Source organism: Salmo salar, chromosome ssa04 (assembly GCF_905237065.1).
Source record: "Salmo salar chromosome ssa04, Ssal_v3.1, whole genome shotgun sequence".
Taxonomy (NCBI): Eukaryota; Metazoa; Chordata; class Actinopteri; order Salmoniformes; family Salmonidae; genus Salmo; species Salmo salar.
Window position 1 is genome coordinate 39785924 of NC_059445.1, and position 22856 is coordinate 39808779.

Sequence of the window (22856 nt, forward strand, 5' to 3'; positions counted from 1 at the left end):
TGACCAATAGAATACTATGTCTGTAGCCACGAACTTCGCATTGGTCAGCATCTGTGTAACCCTTTTCCTGTGATTGGTTGTGCACATGAAGCGCGATGTTTGAATTGGTTGAATCAGTAGTCGCGTTGAGGGAAGTGGCTGTGCGCGAAGGCTAACAAGGGGACATTGCCAGGTGGACTTTCATGACTAAATCGAGTAAGTTGTTTCGTTTTCAAAAGTTCGATTTTTTGGGGGGCATTTACGAGGATAACTCACAGACGCCGCTCAAAACCGTTACATCCCCTTGACTGACGAGGTAAGTAATTCAGCTTTGACTTGATAAAGCAGCCTGAAGCGAAGGACCTTGGCTTTGCTAACTAACGTTAACAGTAACTGTCTACGGTAACAGCTACTATGATAGCTTGTTTTTGCTAATCCGCTAGCTAGACAAATGAAGAAAAAAAAAGAACTTTCAACACATAGCTAAGTAGTCTAATTATTATTAAGAAACGATGAACTACCTAACGTTAACTATTAATGTTAGCCACCGGGGGACGTTAGCTAGCTAAACAAACCAGTTCGTCTGCTTGCGTGTACCTGCCAATAACAGACAGCCAATGGATTGCTTTATGTGGTTTCAAAAATCTTGGCAGCGTTTTCAGCTCTGCAGCAACAGTCCTGTAGCTACTTGTATGTCTAAAAGTAATAATGCCGTCATTCCATCTTGGATTGAGGCATACAAATAACGTTAACTGACTCTACATAACATATGAGGTGGGACTTAGTTGGACATTAAACCACTTTTGAGATAGGAAAACAAACTGGGATAACAACCCTCTAGAATAAACACCAGTCTTGTCTTTTGCAGACCTGCAAATTTGACTTTTGGCCCTCAATTTATGTAAGGTCCCCTTCTAACAGATTGCCATATATATATATATATATATATATATATGAAAGTGGACCCTTTGCACCAACTAACTAAGAGAACCTGTTGATGTTGATTTCACTTACCCTTGACAGCTCTGTGATCCCAGAATCTTAATTCAGTCACTCAACAGGTTGTTATGGCATTATCTATGGCGTCTCCTTGTGGAGTCCTGTCTAACGAGGAAGATGGCATGGCTGTGTTTGAATCCACGGCAGCTGACGTCGGAGGCCGACTGAACGGGGTCACTCTGCCTGAGCTCTCCATCATCTCCCCGGGGCTAGAACATCGGCCATCCATCAGAGAGGTGAGAGGCCTTAACGCTGAAGTAATAACATTGCGCTCAAAAGATATCCAAGGTTCCTTTATTACAGGCCTACCGGTACATCAGTGAAAGTAACACGACATTGTGATGACTGCCTGTTTCTGATGACCGCTTTTGTCACTGACTCTTCTGCTACATTTGATACAGCTGTTTTATAAGTTAGTGAAGTTGGAGACTATTTGTGAGTGTTTGAGTTTTCCCAGATTGTGTCCCTTTCTTTGCAAAAGGCTTTAGGGTAGACGCTGGACAGTTATTTATTGGGCGTGATGCCCTCCAACAACTTGTCACACAGTGACGAGAGAGGTCATCTTTTCAAGATAAGAGCTTTATAACACACACACACACACACTGTAAGCCTTTATCCTCTGGTCAGAAGTTAAACTATTTGCTCAGAGCCATTCTGACCGTCTATCTGACCTATCAATCTTGTATGTTTTTTTTTATTTTCTTGTCATTTATTCATTCACAAACATTTTGCACCTCAAACACAGCTTTCCATTGATACTTTCTAAGTGTGTAGCTGATTTACACAAAAGGGGATCAGTGATAGGCCTATAGTATGAAAATGTTCAACGATACATACGACTCCATTGCTCAACACCAGAAGTACAGCACTGTCGCACATATCTGTCCAATATTTAGAAAACGTTGGTGAAGCCTGGAGTGGCCAGACAAGGCAACGGTGATGAGGGGAGCACTGACAGAGTGAGGGTGTTTCTGCGTATCCGCCCTCTGACTGAGGGAGAGAAGGAAAGAGGAGAGGAACAGGTACGATCTGCACTTAATGAGCGAGACGCCATGAATTATGACATTCTCCACGTCAAGACGTGTCATTTTCCTTCCTCTCGTTTCAGGGCTGTGTGTGTGTGCAAAACGAAGAGAGCCTGATGCTCAAAGCCCCCAAAGACTCCCAGAACATGAAGTGTGCCGAGAGGGGAGTCGCCCAGAGCGTGCACAAATTCAGCTTCTCACAGGTTACAGATTCCCGTTCATAAACAACCTGCGAGATGAACGCCTTTACTATGACGCACATAATACATTGTAACATACACGTTCACGATGCTCACTGGCGTCTTTTCATATGTACCTCTGCAGATCTTTGGCCCGGAGACCACACAACAGGACTTCTATGAGAGCACAATGAAGGAGATGGTGAGAGACGTGCTTCGTGGAGAGAGCCGTCTCCTCTACACATACGGCGTCACCAACTCTGGCAAGACCTACACCGTTCAGGGTGAGATTGGATTGTTGATGTAACCACAGAAAGGCAAACGTTTCTACTGCAGTGTGTTTATCTGTTTGGTAAGTGTATGACCATATTAACAGTGGAGATCTCACCGAGCGCTGACGTGACCTTTTCCCCCTGTAGGAGTGGGTCGAGAGGCAGGCCTCCTTCCCAGAGCCCTGGTGTCTGTGTTCAGGAAGCTGCAGGGCCGCCTCTACGGGGCCATGGACCTCAAGCCTGTCCTCTACCAGGAGGTACGCCAGCTGGACGCCGGTGAGGTCCGGGCTGAGGAGATCCGCAGAGACTCTCTGCTCAAAGAGGTGAGGGAGACTGGGAGAACGGGTCAGCAAGTGAAGTGTGGATGCATTAGATGAGTGGTTGTTTTATGGCCAGGTTGCTGTAAGTCACATTGTGACACGTGCACTACCCCCTCCCCCGTGTCTATCACAGGAGGGTGGCATGACTTCTCGGATGCGTGACGGCACCAGTACCTGGGACAGCGGCATCGGTGGACTCTCCATAACCAGCCACATCGCCACCCAGCTAGAAGGTAATGTTCTGAATGTAACATTGCTCGGGACTCTGACGCCCAGTGGACCCTAAAGCAGAGTCTAGAGTCAGGCCTATGTACACAGCTTTACAAAGATGCTTATTAAATTTATATAGGCATTGGAAATATGTAGTGTTTTCCTTTTTGTATAATCCTGGTGGTTGCCTATCCACTGCTAAACATGCCCTTGTCTCTCGCTCCCGGCAGACTCAGACAGTGTGTTTCTGGAGCCCGACAGCCTGTCCCACAGTGGAGGGGAGGACCTGGAGGAGGGAGTGCAGTTCTCTGTGTGGGTGGCCTTCTACGAGATCTACAACGAATTCCTGTACGACCTGCTGGAGGCTCCGCCCTCCATGCAGCCCAAGAAGAGGGCCACTCTGCGGCTGAGTGACGACAAGCAGGGCAACCCTTACGTGAAAGGTAACACACACACACACACACACACACACACTTACATTCACAAAGAGAATGGTTTCTAATCGTGACTATATTATGCAGATCATCTTGGAGAGCTTTTCCTTGTAGTTTGTTCACATTACTGACAGTTTTGCTGCTGTTTGTGTTGTGCAGACCTCACCTGGGTGCAGGTCCGCAGTGCAGAGGAGGCTTGGAGAGTGCTCAGGGCTGGCCGGAGGAACCAGAGCTTTGCCAGCACTCACCTCAACCACAACTCCAGCCGCAGCCACAGCATCTTCTCCACCCGGATCCTGCACGTCCACCCAGAGGCTGACCAGGGCCAGGCCACACGTGTCAGCGAGTACGTCCCATCCAGGCTTCTCATTCTCCGGCCCACTGTCTTATCCTGAGTGTCTGTGGCCTGGCATTAGTAATCGTGATTCTGTCCCACTAGGCTGTCTGTCTGTGACCTGGCTGGCTCAGAGCGTTGTAAAGACCAGCGCAACGGGGAGCGGATGAAGGAGGCCAACAATATCAACACCTCCCTCCACACCCTGGGCCGCTGTATCGCTGCTCTGAGGCACAACCAGAACAACAAGTAGGCTACACACACTCTATGCCAGAACAACAGGAATTCATCAATCAAATGAAATTTAAAAAGCCCTTTTTACATCAGCAGATGTCACTAAGTGCTATACAGAAACCCAGCCTAAAACCCCAAACAGCAAGCAATGCAGATGTAGAAGCCCGGTGGCTAGGAAAAACTCCCTAGAAAGGCAGGAACCTAGGAAGAAACCCAGAGAGGAACCAGGCTCTGAGGAGTGGCCAGTCCTCTTCTGGCTGTGCCGGGTGGAGATTATAACAGAACATGGCCATTAAGGCCCGATTGTTCTCCAAGATGTTCAAACGTTCATAGATGACCAGCAGGGTCAAATAATAATTACAGTGGTTGTAGAGGGTGAAACAGGTCAGTACCTCAGGAGTAAATGTCACTTGGCTTTTCATAGCCGGGCATTCAGATATCGAAACAGCAGGTGCGGTAGAGTTAGTTGAAAACTGCAGGTCTGGTACAAGGTAGCACGTCTGGTGAACCGGTCAGGGTTCCATAGCCGCAGGCAGAACAGTTGAAACTGGAGCAGCAGCACAACCAAGTCGACTCGGGACAGCAAGGAGTCATCAGGCCAGGTCGTCCTGAGGCATGATCCTAGGGCCCGACAGCCCCATGGAGAGAATTAGATTAGAGGGAGCATACTTACATTCACAAAGGACACCGGATAAGACAGGAGAATTACACCAGATATAAGACTGACCCTAGCCCCCGGCACATCGACTGTTGCTTCATAGTGGAGGCTGAGACGGGGGGGGTATAAAATGTGCTGTCCAGATGGTCTCTTGATGAACCCATTCTCCTGTCCCTACAGGCCACGAGCCCCTCAGGTGGTGCCGTTCAGAGACTGTAAACTGACCCGAGTCCTCCAGGGCTTCTTCTGCGGCCGCGGGCGCTCCAGTATGGTGGTCAACATCAACCCCTGTGCTTCCACCTACGACGAGACCCTCCAGGCCCTCAAGTTCTCTGCCATCGCCACACAGGTACAAACCCATCTCACCATGCCTTACTTTGCAGTTACACAGCCCTGGCATCAGAGAGAGCTGGCCAGTGGGTGTACTGACGTTTGCAGGGTTTTGCATTTTTCACACAGGAAAGGTAAAACGGTAAAAAAAATATTGTGCTGCGTTTTGTAAACGCAGATCTAAAATGCTTCTTATTGTAAATTCTGCTCGGCTTCAGTCGGGTCGGCTCCAAATCATGAATGAAAAAGGACTAATTTTGTGCTTCAGTGGCACCTCTCCTCTTGGATAAAATATCTTTGTCCTTGTCATTGGATCACCAGACAGCGCTCTGACTGATGTGTAGGCTACTTTTCTCCGGTACCTCCCTCCAGTGTAGGTTTTCTACAGTAGCAAGTTAAAATGCAAGATTAACTTCAATCAAAAATGTGGAAATGTAGCCATGATAAGCATTAGAAAGGATGACCATGCATGGTTTTTGCAAAAAAATACCCTGCATTTTCATTGTCATCTAATTTACTTGTGTGGCTGCTAGTCATAGTGTTGCACTTCTTTCATCTGATGAAAACGATTTCCTGCCGAATGTGTTACACTAATATATTTTGTGTGAAGGAAAACTATAGCTGCACACCTCATCTCTCTCCTGGGAAAAAAACCAAAAAAAACCCCACTTTCAATTTAAAACGCAGGTGAAATGGTTTAAAGCGCAGATTGTTTTGATCTGGGTCGGTGTGGTCTGTCTCCTCTCTCAGCTGGTCCATGGGCCGTCCACTAAGACCCGGGTGGCCTACATCCTGTCCCTGCTGCGGGAGCCCCAGCCTCACTCCAATGACAGCACTCTGATGGAGGAAGACGAGGACAGTGATGGTGAAGAGGGGGACATCACCATGTTCGATTCAGATGTATGTCCCCCCCCCCCTGTGAAGAAACGGTCAACTGGTTTGCATGTGGAGACCTGTAGCTCAACCTGTGTGCATGACTGAATCACCTCTGTGCTGTGTTCAGGCTCTGCTGCGGGCCATCGACGTGCTGAAGAGGGAGGTGCAGCGGCAGCGGGAGGAGAAGGAGGTGCTGGAGGCCAACATCAGGGAGCAGGTGTTCTCTGAGATGATGGAGGTGATCTCTGGTATGGAGAAAGACTTCAGCCAGACCCTAGAGACAGAGAGGGCTCTGTTGGAGGAGAGGTTTGAGGACAAGATCAACAACCTTCAGAAAAGCCTCAAGAGATACTACAACCAGGAAATCGAGGTGAGGGGGATAGGACAGTCTTTCGGTGATGAGTTATCAGCTATTTCAGTTGGTTTAAAATGGTGGCGTTCTCATGCTACGGAAGGTTGATTCTTTTCCACATTCCCACCCATCCCAGGAGCGTGATGAACAGATAGTGGCTCTGACTGCTGCCATGGAGAAGAGAGGGGTAGCCCTAGCAGAGCCAGCCCCCCTTCCCCTCTTCCCACCCGTGGCCCTGGGAGAGGTCTCGGAGGGGCTCGCCCCCCGTCGCTCAAAGCGCCTGGCCTCCACAACCACAGGAGAGCTGAGCAGAGTGCGGGCTGAGCTGGACCAGTGTCGCGCCGAGCTGCTGGAGAAAAAACAAGGTTAGAAGAATGGGAGGGACAGGATGATGAGTGTGGGAACAAGAGGGAAGTCTAAACCGTTGACGTGTTGATTGGAGCTGGATCTTTCTAACTAGTATTGTCTTTTTGTCTCCCAGAGCTGAGGTGTATCCAGGGGCAGCGCACACCACCAGAGGCCTCAGACGCCCTGACCAACACCGCCAACCGCAAGCTGGTGGAGGGCCAGAAGGTCAGTACTCCAGCCCACTCTCACACGTTCTGTATGAAACACTATAACCTGGTACGGTTACTGGGGTTGGAACATGTTTGTGCCTCTCCTGCAGAACCTGCGTCAGTTGCGTCTGGACCTGCAGAAGCTGGGTTTGAACCTGCAGACTGGAGAGAGGGCATGCTGCCGCAACACAGACGGGGAGAGGCTGCGCCATGCGCTCGCAGCTGCAGACGGCACATTGGCCAAACAGGTACACGTCTATTCTAGAATAGAATTCTCCCTCGAGCCAGGGTGGTACTTTGTTGCTCAGCATTTAGGGAACTAGGGTTAGGCAGGGCTGCAGCTAGTTTTTGTATCAGATGTTTCTGCTACTCTGAAAAGGAATGAATTCAGGTGGGAGACAGCATTTGTTTCCCCTACCATTTTCTATGATATCCCACAGTGTGAAGAGATGTTTCAATCTGTAGACACTTCCCTAGACCAATACGTTTTCATTGTTTCTCCCCCTCTTCTTCTTTCCTCTGACTACCTGTTACTCAACCCACTGTCAGGTTTAACACTAAAGAAGACTAACACAACTGCACCAGGTGGCATTTCTCCTTCCACTCACCCGTCCCAGCATCCTCTCTAACCCTGTCCCTCCCTCAGGACCAGACCTTGGTGGAGCTGCAGAACGGCCTGCTGCTGGTCAAGGCTGACCTGAGGAGGAAGGCAGAGTGCCTGGCCCAGATGCAGATGCCCCCCTCTGCTACGCCTGGCTCCTGTAAGAAGAGGGGCTGTGGGGCAGCAGCAGGCAACACTGACAACCAGCCCCCAGAGAAAAGACCCTTCTTCCGCTCCTTTTTCCCACAACGCACCCCGTCACGAAACAAACAGGGACGCCGTGAGGATCAAACCACACTCTACTCACGGACTCCTCCCTCTAGTCCCTGCCCCTCTGGCAGGTACAGGGTCACAAAGTGCTAACTTGAGAGCTGAAAATCAGGAGTCTGTATTTATATTCTTATACCATTATGCAAACCAAATTGTAAATGTGTACTGTTTTGTATACTTGTAATGGCATGTTTCAAATATTTGTCACTTTATTTTATTCCAAATGTTACTGTATATACACACACACTAAGGTGTCTTGCTATAGAATGTGTTTCTGTAGAGCAGTGCTTCAACTCTCCTCGTGGACCCCTAGACAGTTCACATTTTTGTTGTAATCCTAAACTAGCACACCTGATTCAGGTGTGCCAACTCTGGAATAGTTCATATACATGGAACAGCTGGGGGTCCCCGACGAGAGGTTGTAGAGGACTTCAAATATCTTGTTTGAGTATTAAACACATTTACGACCTGAATCAGTGTAGTTGATGCACACTACTGGTCTTTTTGCACATTACACAATCAATTTTAAATGTCTTAATACAGCTCGTCTTTATATCCCCAACAAAATAAGTTGTTGACTGGTGCAGTAGTATAAGTAGATTGTTCCTCAATCTTGGGAAGAAATGAATTTATTCTCCATGCCGTTTCCACTGACACTTAAGACCGTTCGTTAGTTCATCGCATATTCAAAAGTCAAGTGGCAACTCCTGCACCTCACTACGTAAACTTACACATATATTTACATTCATTTAGAGACAAAAGGGGTAGTCATTTACAAACAATCTCTTCGATGACAATGCAGAGGTGAGGTTGTCCCATTATGGAGTCAAAGTGAAGCAGGGCTTTTTGCTAGCCAGTGGGGTAGAGAAGGTATCTTGTCAGGGGGTGAAGGAGGACAAGTCGAGGGGGGACACCCTCCTGATGGGAGTGTTGTTGGAGGAGAGCGGTCCAAACAGGTCTGTGGTTGAGGACTCCGTCTGGTCTCTAACCTGGGAGATCTGTCGGAGCAGGGCCTTGCCTTCCTCACGAGCCTGGTGAAAGAACGCACCGTACCTCAGACAAGATTGACACGTTACCTAATTATATCAAAAACAAATACTTTACAGGTAACGAACACTACCGGCTCAATTTGAAGAGTGAGGTTGTACAGGGAGCGCTTACGTCATTGTAGTCACAGCAGCGTTGTGCACATAGTGACGCCTCGTCATAGAGCTTGTTTTTGAAGTAGTACTGGCCCAGGTAACGCAGGGCCGTGCTCACCTCCGCATGCTCCAGCTGCTCCTGTTGGCACAAACTTCTTTCACACCAACTGTGCAAACACAGGGGGGGGGGCCTTGCCATAGAGACTGACTATGGTCAAAGCATACCTATATACAGTCAGGTCCATAATTATTGGCACCCTTGATAAAGATGAGCAAAACATGATTGATTTTATTAAACAAGTAATCTCTAAAAGGGTGGCATTGTTAAGGTCAACAGCATCATGAACTCTACCAAGTATCAGGACATTTTAGACAAAAACTTGGTTGCCTCTGCCAGGAGGCTGATACTTGTCCGCAAGTGGATCTTCCAGCAAGACTACTCAAAAATCGACATTTTGCAATGGCCATCTCTGGACTTGAACCCGATTGAAAACCTGTGGTTTGAATCGAAGAGGGCAGTCCGTAAAACAGACAAAGGACATCAAGGATCTGGAAAGATTCTGTATGGAGGAATGGTCTAAGATCCCTCCCAAAGTGTCCTCCAATCTCAAAACATTTTAGAAAAAGGAAATCCCAAAAATATTCCTTACCCAAGGACATTTAAACTGGTGACTATCCGGGAGAACAAAGGTGCACTTAGTTGCTGCGTAAATTTGACAGATTTATTGACGGGACATGTAAAAAAATAAAATAAATTGGCTTACGTTTTGGCATGAATTGCCTTCATCGGAGCTTTAAGTAGGAAAAAGGAAGCACCTACAGTACATTCCCTCGCAAGGGACTGTCCCCCTCATGTCAATACAGTCAGTAGTAGCAACTACACAGGTTATTCAAGCAAAAGTATGACCATCATTCAAGATTCCTACACATACATTCCACTTGAATAGCAAAAAAAACTGAAATAAACCAAGTAATTACAAAAAAAAAGATGAGAGCTGTTCATTCAGACACTTTGGCTCAACACAATCAAAGCAGTCGATCCAAAGTGCCTCTCTGAAACAACTCTCAATTCACCAGAATTTCAAAAGTTGCGGCTGAGGCATGATTAGCATTAACGTAATGCCACACGATCACATGGTCCATATTTTTGTGCGGATAGCTGTTGTCTTCAGCTGTTGTCTTCAGCTATTGCTAATTTGGTTAGGAAATCAAGTCAGGGTCTCAATTTACTGTTGTGAGTTGGCATAGTAGAATATTCCTTTAAAAACGGCAACATATTCTCTACAACCATGGCAAAATGTGTAGAACTGCACAAAATGAAATCTTCGCAGACCCACGAGCAACTGCAGCCCCTCATGAGGAGTTCAGATTTTCTATGGCCCCCACCCCCATCAAAGTTGCACATCCCTATACTGAAAACAGGGTGCCAATAATGTTGACCGACCCCCCCCAATCTTTGAGATTTGTTTTATTACCTGTTAAACAAAATCTTTCTCTGAGCAATTGTATTACTATAAAATTACATAATTTCAGGGAAAAGATCTGTATAAAATTTTGCTCAGTATTTGTATTTATTTCATACAGTTTTTTTTCTCCTCATCTTTATCAAGGGTGTCAGCAATTTTGGACCTGACTGTATACACACACACACACACACACACGCCAGTTGCTCACCCCACAAGAGAAGATGTCTTGGATGTATATGATATAACACTGGGCCGCATCGTCAGATTCGTTAAGCTGCTCGTGAAGTCTGTCAACAACAAAAAAAACACGTTAGGGAATGTTAGGTCGGGATTAACCCGATCAGCGGTAGATCCACGTTATAGTCCGGCTTGACATTTAAAAAGTCATTTCTGATTGAGCCACCATATGCAGCGTTCACAGTGAACGCTGTCTCCGCAAACACAGAATCATTACCTTTAAAAAAAAAAAAAAAAGACCAAGCACAACTGGATTGAATCCCTGCACCAAGTCTCAAAAACACATCATTAAGCGGGTACACACAAGTACACGCCAAGATCTCCTTACTTTGCCAGCTTCAGTAGGGCCATCCTCTCCACGTCCCCCACAGAGTACGCCCTCCAGTAACACTGGCCAAAAAGGAAGAATAAATAGAACTCCATGACAATTTACAGGAAAGACAAAAATATAACATTGAAATATACAGGAAGACTAGTGACGGAGATACAACGGGTGCTGTTGCTAACCTTCTTGGCCTCGACGTGCTGTGAGAGTTTCTCGTAGCTCTCTCCCAGAGCAACCAGCATACGAGAGTCATTGGGCCTGAGGAGGGCCACAGCGACATGTCATTCACACTACAGTATTTGACCATTTGGTAATACACTTAACTACACGATAAGAAGCACCAACAAGAAAAACCCTCTCCCTTGTTTTTTTTTACACAAATGCACACCTGAGCTGGTGGGCCTTTCGATAGTAGTACAGGCAGTAGAAGGGCATCTTGAGGATCTCATAAGTCTGTCCCAGGCCATACCAGGCACGGTAGTCTCGCTTGTTCACTTCTATAGCGTGCCTGAACAAAGAAAACATACACAGAACTATTAAAAACCATGGGGGATGAATTCCCCCGGGACCCATAGGATGAACCATACCATAGTGGACTGTCAGTCTGACCTGTAGGCCTGGATGGCAGCAGAGGTGTTCTTCATCTCCATGTACTCGTGGCCCATCAGAGTCCAGGCCCCTAGGCAGCGAGGGTTCAGCTTCAGAGCTCTCTGGAAGTACAGCGCTGCCTTTTCGTGCTGCGACCGCAGGCTGTAGTAGTTCCCTACACACAGGACAGACAGCACTTGAGAGCTGGTTAGAGACAACACTTGCACTCTTAAGACTGTTGGAAGGTCTAGTTTCAGTCACATTGTTTGGTCTGGGTCTTGCACTGAACGGAATAAGAGTTTTGATATGGGTTTATGTCTGGAGTTGAGGTGTGGCTTTCGGTCCGCTGTGTGGTGGCGGGACCCTTACCGATGACACAGCAGGTCTCTACCCTGTACTTGTCTATCTCCACCAGGTTGTGGGCCAGGTAGCTGAGCTCTGGCTTCATGCTCTGTGGAAACAACAGACACAGGTTAATAAAGCCAGAGAGACTTCCAGATGGAGACAGGCATTACTGTGGTGCAGCAGTGGGGTCTCACCCTGACATAGAGCAGGTTGGAGAACGTGTCCATGTTCTCAATGCGAAAGGGATCCTGCTCTCGCAACTCATTGAACAGAGCCAGAGCCTGGTCAATATCTAATGACAAAGAAAAGCGCAGACTTGAAAATGGATAAAATACTTCTTAACTGCTTGAAAAGGTTAATAATATACTTTTTCATATTGCTCATTTAAATTAAGAAAGCAAAAGCATGAAATAAACCCACCTCTGATGTTGTGGTAGGCCACAGCGATCTGTGACATGATATACGTGCTCTTGGAGAAGCCTGCCTCTATCAGGCTCTGGTATTTCTGCAGCGCCTCTTTGATCATCTGCAGCTCTGTGTACATGTGGGCCATGAAGAAGTCTCTGATCCAACAGTCTGGCAGAGACAGGGACTTCAGCTGACGAAATGGAGAGGAGGCACAAGTATATCAGTGGAATATTCCACGGAAGCTCATGGACATGTTTTGTAGTCTAGTAGATCTGGGAACTATTGTAGTGGGTACAAAAGAGAATCTGTTTAAGTTGTGAGTATGTGCGCATTACCATTTCAATGTTGGTGATGAGATTACAGAGCTCCAACCATGCTCCCCAGTGTAGAGGTAAGGCATGGGTCGCCTCCACAAACACATCCACCGCCTCCTTCAGCAGATCCAGCTTCCGCAGCACCACCCCATACCTGTAAACACACACACACACACACACGCGCAAAGACATCACAGGTTTAAGAGGTTAAAGACTGACTAGACGTGTGTCAGGCGTGTCCAAGTCCACTGAGTGGGTGTGTGCGATATTGTGGGAGGGGCTTACAGGTACAGAGCAAATCCGTCCAGCTCTCCAGCACTGTGTTTCTTACTCAGCTCCACCCTCAGCTCCCGCAGAGCCTCGTTCCGCACCTGACCTTTCTCCAGAGGCCCTGCAGTCAATCACAGACCAAAACAAATAGAACCAATCAAGACATTGAACTCTGTCCAGAGACAAAGCTTTGATCGAGGCAGCAGAGAAAGCTTAGCTCCTCACCCAGGCTGTCCACTGTCTCATCATCTTTTTTCTTTTCCCCAGACTGGAAAACAAAGGAAAAATATGAGCCTGTCAGAATTGATAGGCTACACACAGGATGGCCATCATGGAGGAGTTGCAAGGATTCAGGCAAAAATCTCTATTCTCATTTTTAAAAAGTAGATTTCTAGAGGCGATGTTACTGTGAACGCTGAAACCTCATCTCACCAGATAGCGGGAGTACATGTACAGGAAGTATGCTTTCTGGCTGCAGCAGCCCCGAAGGAAGTAGGCAGCTCGGTCATACTCTTTCAGGTCAAAGTAGGACTTGGCCAGGCCGAGAACATCCAGGTCCTGAGCATCCTCCTACAACCAGGAGGTTAGACAGAGTCAAGGGAGACAGTAACAAACATTCAAATGACCTCCAATTCAACGGCGATCAATTCAAAAAAGATCAGCAGCTTGTTCATGCATTTGTGAGGACAATATTATCGTGAACTAGCCATTACTGGACACAAACCTCGGTAAAAAATGTGGGTGGTGGTAGTTCATTCTTGGGCAGGGGGTCCAGGGCAAATGCCAACTCTGACGCCCTGAAATAATGTCACACAAACATCGGTGATATCACTGACGTGGTTAATTCTGTGTGTTATCTACTTCAGTATGAAAATATGAAGGCTTCATGTCTGACTGAACAAAATAGATTTGACTAAACTTGCACGCTATCATTAGCTAGCTCGTCAGCCAAAAGGATCCGACTATTTCCCCTTCTCTTTTTTTAGTCGGAATGGTGCTATGCCGGAATGTGGACAGCCAGAGCCCGGAGTGGTATATGGCTGGGAAAACGTACCTCAATCCAGTGATGGAATGTCGATATACTCATCCCGAAATGATTAAAAGTTCATTGAGAAGACTGAAATACGGTTCGTTTTTAATTAAACTGCCGTTTTCACCAGCATGCTAGGGTAGCTAATGCTATAGCAGCCCATTGGATTCTATGACAATGCGACACGTAGTGTTGGAGTGAGTAGCTACCAGAAGTGTTGTTAAATCCACTGGGGTTCGTAGCATTAACTAGCCTAGTATACTAAAGAAAACGGCAGTTTAATTAAAAACTAGCAGTATTTCAATATTCTCGATTCACCTTTCATCATTTCAAGATGATTAGGAGTACAACAACATATTCCTTCCCTGGACTGAGGTACGTTTTCACAGCCATATACAACTCTGGCTGTCCACATTCAGACAGCACCGTTCTGATTAATTAAAACAAGCGATAAATTAACGAGAATGTTGGATCTTTTTGGCTAGTTGGCTAACTGTGAGATCACCAAATCTAGCTATTCTATACTGAAAGGAACCGTGATCATAATAGCATCAAGAAGAGCGCTACTTACCATTTCACGCTATGTACAAGTCCTCTTTCTTTACAAAGCGATATTACAGATATGAGTTGTTTTTTTATTTGAACTAAATCACCAAACTCACTACACAAGGCCGCCATTTTTCAGACCATGATTGGTACGTCATGAAAACACAAGTTGCGATTGGACAGCATTTTGACCAATCAAATTTTAGCTCTAGCTTTTCTGCTTTTCAGCGGAAGTGATTCATTACATAGTTTTTATTTTTAACAATGTAAAACAGTTTTTGAAATTTGTGGAAGTATTTTAAGAATAGGCTACCTAAATAATAAGATGGAAAACAACTACAATGCAGTTCAGAATTTATCCAGGGGGTGGCAGCATATACCACAGAACGCGATTAACTTTACAGTATGCTGCTTTGAAATACATCTAGACTGTGTACCCGTGTAATAAAATGAGAGAAAGCAAGCAATCACAAAATTCCCCCTCTAATACTTACTGTCCTTAATTCAAGGTACAATCAATGTGCCCGTACCTGTGCCAGAACCTGGCACATTGACTGGCTCTTGCATTGAAGACCGTGAGCTTCAAATCCAATCAAGGTACATTTTTGGTGCGTTCAGTTAGATTCAACGTTTGCTACGTTGCGTGACGTTTCCCCAAAACGGTGCGCACAGTTCTTCCACATCCTTTGAGGTCCGTTTACTCCCGTTTGATGGGTTTGGTAAGATGTGGCCTCATCAATATGGGTGTGACCATTTGAAATTGCAAAACTCGCAGCACACAAGTCCCTCTGGGCTACCATAATCACAGCATTCATCAACTGATCGTTCAGTATAGTACTGTTTCCGTTGAATTCAATGTTCAACACACCGTTTTGTCTTACTGAATGCACCCCTGTTGTGTCTGCTCATGCGGTGCCCTCTGAACTTAACACATGAATTGGCCCTTCACAAACATGGCTGACTGGTTGAGAGGAAGATCATAATGCATTTTAGGTTTAAACATGACGCAAAACATATTTGCCGTTGTTGCATTCTGAACAGAATGTTGCTTTGATAACAGCTTGTGGGAGTATGTTTTACCCACTGATACTGCTAATCTGTAGTTTGCTAAAGGGAGCACAGTCTTGGGTTTGTGGCATGCTACAGCGGCATGGTTCTCCCTAGAAACCTCCTCTGGGAGACCTTAAGCGCTTTTAGCAGGACGCATGGTTTTGGAACATTCAGACAGAAATATGCTAGGTAGAACAAACATGCATCTCTGACATGTAGAATAAGGAATGTAAGCTCTATTTGTAACATTTATATCTGCAACCATAGCCGAGGGAAGTAGGGGCGCTGAAAAGAAGAATAAAAAATATACAATATATATTATTTTTGTAAATGTATGTTTTGACAAAAGTAGTGCACTGGTCCTTTACTAGTATTAGCTGACCAATATAGACCTCTGTAGCACAGGCACACAAAAAAAGTCAGCATCTCCGCTTTGGCAAAAAAGGTAGTTGTATCATTAAGAACAGAATCTTGCAGGATTCAATAGTTGGAATTGTAAGAGCTGTTGCCCTGTCCCTTTCTCTGTGACTGTCATTAGAATGGAATCCAGAAATAACAAAATCCTGTCCTCAAACATTTACATCAAAAGGTGCAAAGTTATGGGAAAAGTCCCAAACATCCACATCAAATTAAATATTTTTCTTGATCAAATAACATGGAAAACAACCACTTTTTGTGCAGTATTAATTTACTATCCTTACAAACTACTTAATGTAAATGTACATCACTGTATTGTACATAGGCTGGTCATCTAGGTTAGTACCTGCAGACTTTTTTATCACCATGAAGAAAAACAATGTTCAATACAGTAACTGAGTACATTGAGACATCAAGTGGTTTGTGATGATGTCATGATGTGGCTCAGTTGGTAGATCATGGCGCTTGCAATGCTAGGGTTGGGGGATTGATTCCCACTGGGGACCAGTATGAGAAAGTATGAACTTACTTACTGTAAGATGCTCTGGATACGAGTGTCTACTGAACAGGAATGAATAGACCATTTCAGTTTTCACACAGAGATACGTTGCATTTCAAGAAACTGGAAAACATATCAAGCATTTTTATATTCCACAACTATTATCAGATCAACTGTTTTGTACAGATAATTATCAGACTCAATTTACAAATGCCGGTGAACACTCGAATACATTTAGTTAAATACTTTTCACAAAAGTAGTGGACTGGGCCTTTACTAGTCCTGTATTAGCGGACCTATATAGACCTTCAGAGTGGGCAATTTATTTTCCCTGCATCCTCTAAGTCCACCTCCCCTCAGTTGCTTATATATCTCTCTCTCTCTCTCTCTCTCTCTCTCTCTCTCTCTCGCTCGCTCTCCCTCTCTCTCCCCTCCAGTGTAAAAGCCGCTTTAATAGACTGACAAGGTAATAAAGTATTGTCAGAGAGTTTACAAGTGCAACCACATGGCTCACTGAGCTGGTTGAAAGATTCACAATAAGACAGGTTATACACCCGCTCCCCATCCTCTTTCTTTCTCTATTTCTATCTCTATCTCTGCTTCCATCTCACACACACACATACACACACTTGTGCCCTGCAGGTAGAGCAGTGAACTGCGTGAGGAAGTTGCTCAGAGACTTTTGAGAATGCTGCGTAATTAAAAGGGACAATATCCCACTGGTGTGCCTGGCTCTATTTCTGTGCTCCACAGAGCACTACACCATGGGACCCAAAGCTGTGTACACAGAGATCGCCTCCCCTGCCTCCTCCACCTCTCTCAGTCACACTCTCTTTCATTACACGTCCCTATTCTCTTTCACGTCAGATCAAATTTGTCTTCATCTAATGCAGCTCTGAATCCTCACCCCTTCTTCTCTTCTGGTTGTGTGTGTGGGCTGAGGGCACAAAGTATGCAGTATATTCTATGCCACCTCATCTCTGAGCGTTGTGGATGTGTTCCTGCTGTACTGGCACAGTCCGTCTAAGCCAGACCTCAGTACTCGGAGGCCAAGTGCAGGACTCTGTGAGGAGGTTGTGATGATGCCGTCACATTGGATTGAGGACAGTAGCCAGCAGCTTGGCCTCATTAGGGCAGCCACCACCTGAGCCCCTGGCTGCATCACAGACACAGTCTGGCCAGCATACTGACTGCCTGACTGCAGCCCAGAGATGGGTTCTACTGTACTTATGGTTGTATTTTATACTTAGCATACAAAGAATGTGAACGACATACATTTCAGATATCAACTGAAACATGTCTTACTATACTACTCCCTAACCCCTAACAAAACTCTAATCCTTAACCTAACCCTAACCCTAACCTTAACTCCTAACCCTAAAACCTATGCCTAAAATAGCCTTTTTACAAGTGAGGAATGGCAAAATGTCCTTACTTCTCTGAATATTTGTTGGTTTACTATCATTGTGAGGACTTTTGGTACTCACAAGTATAGTAAAATGCACACACACACACACACACACACACACACACACACACACACACACACACACACACACACACACACACACACACACACACACACACACACACACACACACACACACACACACACACGGTGAGAGGTAGTGGACACATCCTTTATAACAAGGTGCTGTATGATGTCTTCCAGAGAGGTGTCAGGCTGTGGATAATGATCGAGACAGAAGTCTAATGTCTGGGCATCGAGGCAAACAGGGAGGGAAGGGGGCCGTATTTAGGGCATGTGATTAATATGCCCCCTGGAACAGTTGGGGATGGGGGTGGAGTTGGAGGAGAAGTGTGTTTGAGTGTTAACCTGAGTTAATAGGGGAAAATCATAACGGCAAGCCTGAAATCAACATCTGATGTGGGTTAGCTATCACTGATATTCCTGTAAATATGAAGAGCTGCATCTCATTCATAAGCAATAGCTCAGTCAACACCCTGTTTGACCCCAAGGTTATTATTTATTGTAATGTGATACACACTCCCTTCTTTTGGTCCCTTGTTGAGGACTGTGGGTTTTGGGTACGGAGTTAGGAAAGGCTGCTCCCAGATGGCCGTGCAGCTTAGAGGTTGTCTGGTGGTGAAAATAAGGAACCAAGGAATACATTCCTGGCTATACATCACATTAAATCAGTCAGCTCGTCACCATTTACGTGAAAGGCCAACTTTTCCCCTCAGATTTGATTAAAACCCAGTCTTTGGTTATTTCATATTGTACGTAACTCACTGGGTCTTGTGTGTATGAGTGTGTGTAAGTCTAGCAGTGCGGACAGCCCACTTTAACTTAATTCCCTGACAGATGTAACCCATCGGGTGTACCGAGGAGTCCAAGGAGGCAAGCCGCACAGCGAGAGAAAGAGAGAGAGAGAGCGAGAGAAAGAGAGAGAGAGCAGAGAAAGAGAGAGAGAGACACAGCAGAGCAGGGTTAGAGAGGAGTCATCATCCTTGAACTTCTGTCCCCCTGTGCTGCTGTTCTTTAGATCTGTCCCTTCCTCCATCATGAACATAGATCTAGAGAGGGGGGGGGGGATTGAGGAGAGAGAGAGGAAAAGAGAGCGAGAAAGAGATTATTGGAAGGCTGTCTGTATGTTCCACTGAAACAGGTGGAGGTTTGGCACAAAATGCTCATGTTACCGAATCACAACGATTGTTGAATCGTCTAGGACACTAAATGCTGTGTAAACATTCATAATGTATACTAATAGTTTTCCGGAGCAAATCAAGTCTTGGGATTTCTCCTCATTTAAAGAACCCTGACCTAGCATTACTAAAATCCAGCAGAGACGCTTATTCACAGCTCAGCAGAAAGAGTTACAGCCCGTACGGAAAAAAATTAATTAAAAATACAGTGCTTTCGGAAAATATTCAGCCCCCTTGACTTTTTTCACATTTTGTTACATTACAGCCTTATTCTAAAATTGATTAAAAAACATATATACTCATCAATCTACACACAATATTGCATAATGACAAAGCAAAAACAGTTTTTTAGAAATTTTTACACATTTATTAAAATATCACATCTACATAAGTATTCAGACCCTTTACTGAGTACTTTGTTAAAGAACCTTTGGCAGCGATTACATCCTCAACTCTTATTTGGTATGACAAGCTTGGCACACCTGTATTTGTGGAATTTCTCCCATTCTTCTATGCAGATCCTCTCAAGCTCTGTCAGGTTGGATGGGGAGTGTTGCTGCACAGCTATTTTCAGGTCTTATAGAGATGTTCGATCGGGTTCAAGTCCGGGCTCTGGCTGTTCCGAGACTTGTCCCGAAGCGACTCCTGTGTTGTCTTGGCTGTGTGGTTAGGGTCGTTGTCCTGTTGGAAGGTGAACCTGAGCACTCTGGAGCAGGTTTTCATCAAGGATCTCTCTGTACTTTTCTACGTTAATCTTTTTTTTCATCTTTCCCTTGATCCTGACTAGTCTCTCAGTCCCTGCCGCAGATAAACATTCCCACAGCATGATGCTGCCACCACCATGCTTCACCGTAGGGATGGTGCCAGGTTTCCTCCAGACGTGACGCTTGGTATTCAGGCCAAAGAGTTTCATCAGAACAGAGAATCTTGTTTCTCATGTTCTGAGAGTCCTGTAGGTGCCTTTTGGCAAATGTAACCGATGTGAAATGGCTAGTTAGTTAGCGGTGGTGCGCGCTAATAGCGTTTCAATCAGTGACGTCACTCGCTCTGAGACTTGAAGTAGGGTTTCCCCTTGCGCTGCAAGGGCTGCGGCTTTTGTGGCACAATGGGTAACGATGCTTCGTGGGGTGTCAGTTGTTGATGTGTGCAAGGGTCCCTGGTTCGAGCCCAGGTTGGGGCGAAGAGAGGGACGGAACCTACACTGTTACATTGATGCTGTTGACCCGGTTCATTGGTTGCTGCGGAAAAAGGAGGAGGTCAAAAGGGGGGTGAGTGTAACCGATGTGAAATGGCTAGTTAGTTAGCAGTGGTGCGCGCTAATAGCGTTTCAATCAGTGATGTCACTCGCTCTGAGACTTGAAGTAGGGTTTCCCCTTGCGTTGCAAGGGCCGCGGCTTTTGTGGCGCGATGGGTAACGATGCTTCGTGGGTGTCAGTTGTTGATGTGTGCAAGGGTCCCTGGTTGGGGCGAAGAGAGGGACGGAAGCTACACTAGTACACAAACTCCTAGCTGGCTTTCATATGCCTTTTACTGAGGAGTGGCTTCCGTCTGGCCACTCTACCATAAAGGCCTGATTGGTGGAGTGCTGCAGAGATGGTTGTCCTTCTGGAAGGTTCTCCATCTCCATAGAGGAACTCTGGAGCTCTGTCAGTGACCATCGGGTTCTTGGTCACCTCCTTGACCAAGGCCCTTCTCCCCCGATTGCTCAGTCTGTCCCGGGCTGCCAGCTCTAGGAAGGGTCTTGTTGGTTCCAAACTGCTTCCATTTAGGAATGAGGCAGTGTGTTCTTGGGGACCTTCAATGCTGCAGAAATGTTTTAGTACCCTTCCACAGATATGTGCCTCGACACAATCCTGTCTCTGAGTTCTACCTCCAATTAATTCGACCTCATGGCTTGGTTTTTGCTCTGACATGCACTGTCAACTGCGGGGCCTTATATAGACAGTGTGCCTTTCCAAATCATGTCTAATCAGTTGAATTTACCCCATGTCGACTCCAATCAAGTTGTAGAAAAATCTCAAGAATGATCAATGGAAACAGGATGCACCTGAGCTCATTTTCGCGTCTCATAGCAAAGGGTCTGAATACTTAAGTAAATAAGGTATTTCTGTTTTTCTTTTTAATAAATGTTTTAACATTTCTAAAAACCTGTTGTCACTTTGTCATTATGGGGTATTGTGTGTAGACTGATGAGGGAAAAAATTATGTAATACATTTTAGAATAAGGCTGCAATGTAACAAAATGTGGAAAAAATCAAGGGGTCTGAATACTTTCCGAATGCACTGTATATTTTTTTGTAAAAGCAAATGTGGATGCATGTGAAATATAAAACACTTGCAAAATAATGTATTTAAAAAATATATTTTTAATACATTTTAAATACATTACAACATATATTACAGAATGTATTTCAAATGTAGATATATATGTAAAATGCACATCAGAATATATGTTAAATGCATTGCAAAATGTATTTCAAAATACATTCAGACATATTTTATAATATATCTTCACATGTATTCATCAATATATTTGGTACATATTTTTGAAAATGTATTTGTAGTGACGACATCAAAACTATGAAATAACCCATGTAGTAATAATCATGTAGTAATCAAAAAAGTGTTAAACAAATCAAAATATATTTTATATTTGAGATTCTTCAAAGTAGCCACCCTTTGCCTTGATGACAGCTTTGCACACTCTTGGCATTCTCTCAACCAGCTTCACCTGGAATGCTTTTCCAACAGTTTTGAAGAAGTTCCCACGTATGCCTGTTGGCTGCTTTTTCTTCACTCTGCGGTCCAACTCATCCCAAACCATCTCAATTGGTTTGAGGTCAGGTGATTGTGGAGGCCAGGTCATTTGATGCAACACTCCATCACTATTATTCTACAATGTAGAAAAAGGTACAAATAAAGAAAATCCCTTGAATGAGTAGGTGTGTCCAAACTTTTACTGGTACTGTATTTGTAAGAAATATATTTTTAAAATATAAAAAATTTGCTAAATCATATTGTAACAAAATAGTGACAATACAACTTTAGTGGGCTCTTTGGTATGACATGCATTTATGTCAGTCTCACTAACATTTATGTCACTCTGCACTAACAACAAGCTCACATTTGAAACACAAGAAAGCCAATGAGACCATTGGGAAAAACTGAGAGTTTTCTTAAATGTTTTTATTGTTTGGCTAAATAATTTAACAGTGTACCAGGGTACTTGCTACTGTGATTCCTGAAATGCAGAACCTGTTGATGGAGTATTTTTAGTATAGCTTTTGTTACATTGTTCGCTAGCTCAGGTGGTTAGCTAGCTCTCAGTTTCATTGACCACCAAACATCGCTAATGCTAGCTAAATAGCTAGCTACTTAATATATCTTGTTTTCTGAAAATGTATGTTAGTTAGCTAAATTAGCCAAACTCCTATTTGCTGTTGACATCAGGATATGATTTGAGAGCACCAGTGTGCTCCAAAAGTTGTTGTAGCTTTGACTGCATGCTCACAGTGAATTCAGAGCCATTCAGTGGCTTAGCAAGTGTGATACTACAAACATAGCTAATTTTACCAGGTTCCTGTGAAGCAATTGTAATGACAGTCCACCACAAAATACTTTCCTGATTAGTAAAGTGTAGTCTGTGTTTAATTTCATTGTGTACCTCTACGGGTTTGGTGTCCCTAAACAGGGACGGTTGTTGCTAACGTGCGCTAATGTGACTAGAATGACATTGTAAGTAACAGCCAACTTTCCAGGACATAGACATGTCTTATATGGGCAGAAAGCTGAAATTGTTCTAACTGCAATGTCCAATTTACAGTAGCTATTACAATGAAAACATGCCATGCTATTGTTTGAGGAGAGTGCACAACAACAAAACACTTTTATCAAGGCAACTGGTTTGATACATTCACCTCTG

The 22856-nt window shown here is 44.9% G+C and overlaps 2 protein-coding genes across 6 annotated transcripts; one reads left to right on the top strand and one right to left on the bottom strand.

The window, feature by feature from the left end:
• The first annotated feature begins 64 nt into the window (after window positions 1-64).
• On the top strand, window positions 65-8103 carry LOC106603038 (kinesin-like protein KIF20A). Of its 5 annotated transcripts, none has more exons than XM_014196165.2 (17): window positions 65-195; window positions 1041-1214; window positions 1875-2000; window positions 2087-2206; window positions 2328-2466; window positions 2602-2777; window positions 2908-3007; window positions 3215-3427; window positions 3578-3764; window positions 3858-4001; window positions 4825-4993; window positions 5725-5874; window positions 5978-6220; window positions 6339-6567; window positions 6684-6775; window positions 6870-7007; window positions 7406-8103. In XM_014196165.2, exons 2-17 carry the CDS (start codon window positions 1047-1049, stop codon window positions 7721-7723), a joined length of 2712 nt encoding a protein of 903 aa, XP_014051640.2. In that variant the 5' UTR covers window positions 65-195; window positions 1041-1046; the 3' UTR covers window positions 7724-8103. The 5 variants fall into 5 exon arrangements, with proteins under 5 accessions (XP_014051640.2, XP_014051637.2, XP_014051641.2 ...); XM_014196162.2 differs by having other exon boundaries at window positions 68-195; window positions 1030-1214; XM_014196166.2 differs by having other exon boundaries at window positions 68-195; window positions 1030-1214; window positions 7309-7672.
• On the bottom strand, window positions 7822-14474 carry LOC106603039 (cell division cycle protein 23 homolog). Its single transcript, XM_014196167.2, has 16 exons — window positions 14327-14474; window positions 13450-13522; window positions 13158-13295; window positions 12951-12993; window positions 12741-12846; window positions 12477-12609; window positions 12154-12331; window positions 11928-12025; window positions 11758-11839; window positions 11410-11563; window positions 11189-11308; window positions 10983-11058; window positions 10804-10865; window positions 10447-10525; window positions 8792-8911; window positions 7822-8661 (listed from the first exon to the last, which is right to left on the bottom strand). Exons 1-16 carry the CDS (start codon window positions 14431-14433, stop codon window positions 8509-8511), a joined length of 1722 nt encoding a protein of 573 aa, XP_014051642.1. The 5' UTR covers window positions 14434-14474; the 3' UTR covers window positions 7822-8508.
• Between the last annotated feature and the right edge of the window lie 8382 nt (window positions 14475-22856).

Coding starts and splice junctions, on each gene's coding strand:
- LOC106603038 (XM_014196162.2), top strand. Junction 2,001..2,086: donor AGGAAAGAGGAGAGGAACAG/GTACGATCTGCA, acceptor CTCTCGTTTCAG/GGCTGTGTGTGTGTGCAAAA. Junction 4,002..4,824: donor AGGCACAACCAGAACAACAA/GTAGGCTACACA, acceptor CTGTCCCTACAG/GCCACGAGCCCCTCAGGTGG.
- LOC106603039 (XM_014196167.2), bottom strand. CDS start 14,433: ATGGCGGCCTTGTGTAGTGAGTTTGGTGATTTAGTTCAAATAAAAAAA. Junction 12,994..13,157: donor ACATGTACTCCCGCTATCTG/GTGAGATGAGGT, acceptor TTTGTTTTCCAG/TCTGGGGAAAAGAAAAAAGA. Junction 10,526..10,803: donor GCCCTACTGAAGCTGGCAAA/GTAAGGAGATCT, acceptor TGTTGTTGACAG/ACTTCACGAGCAGCTTAACG.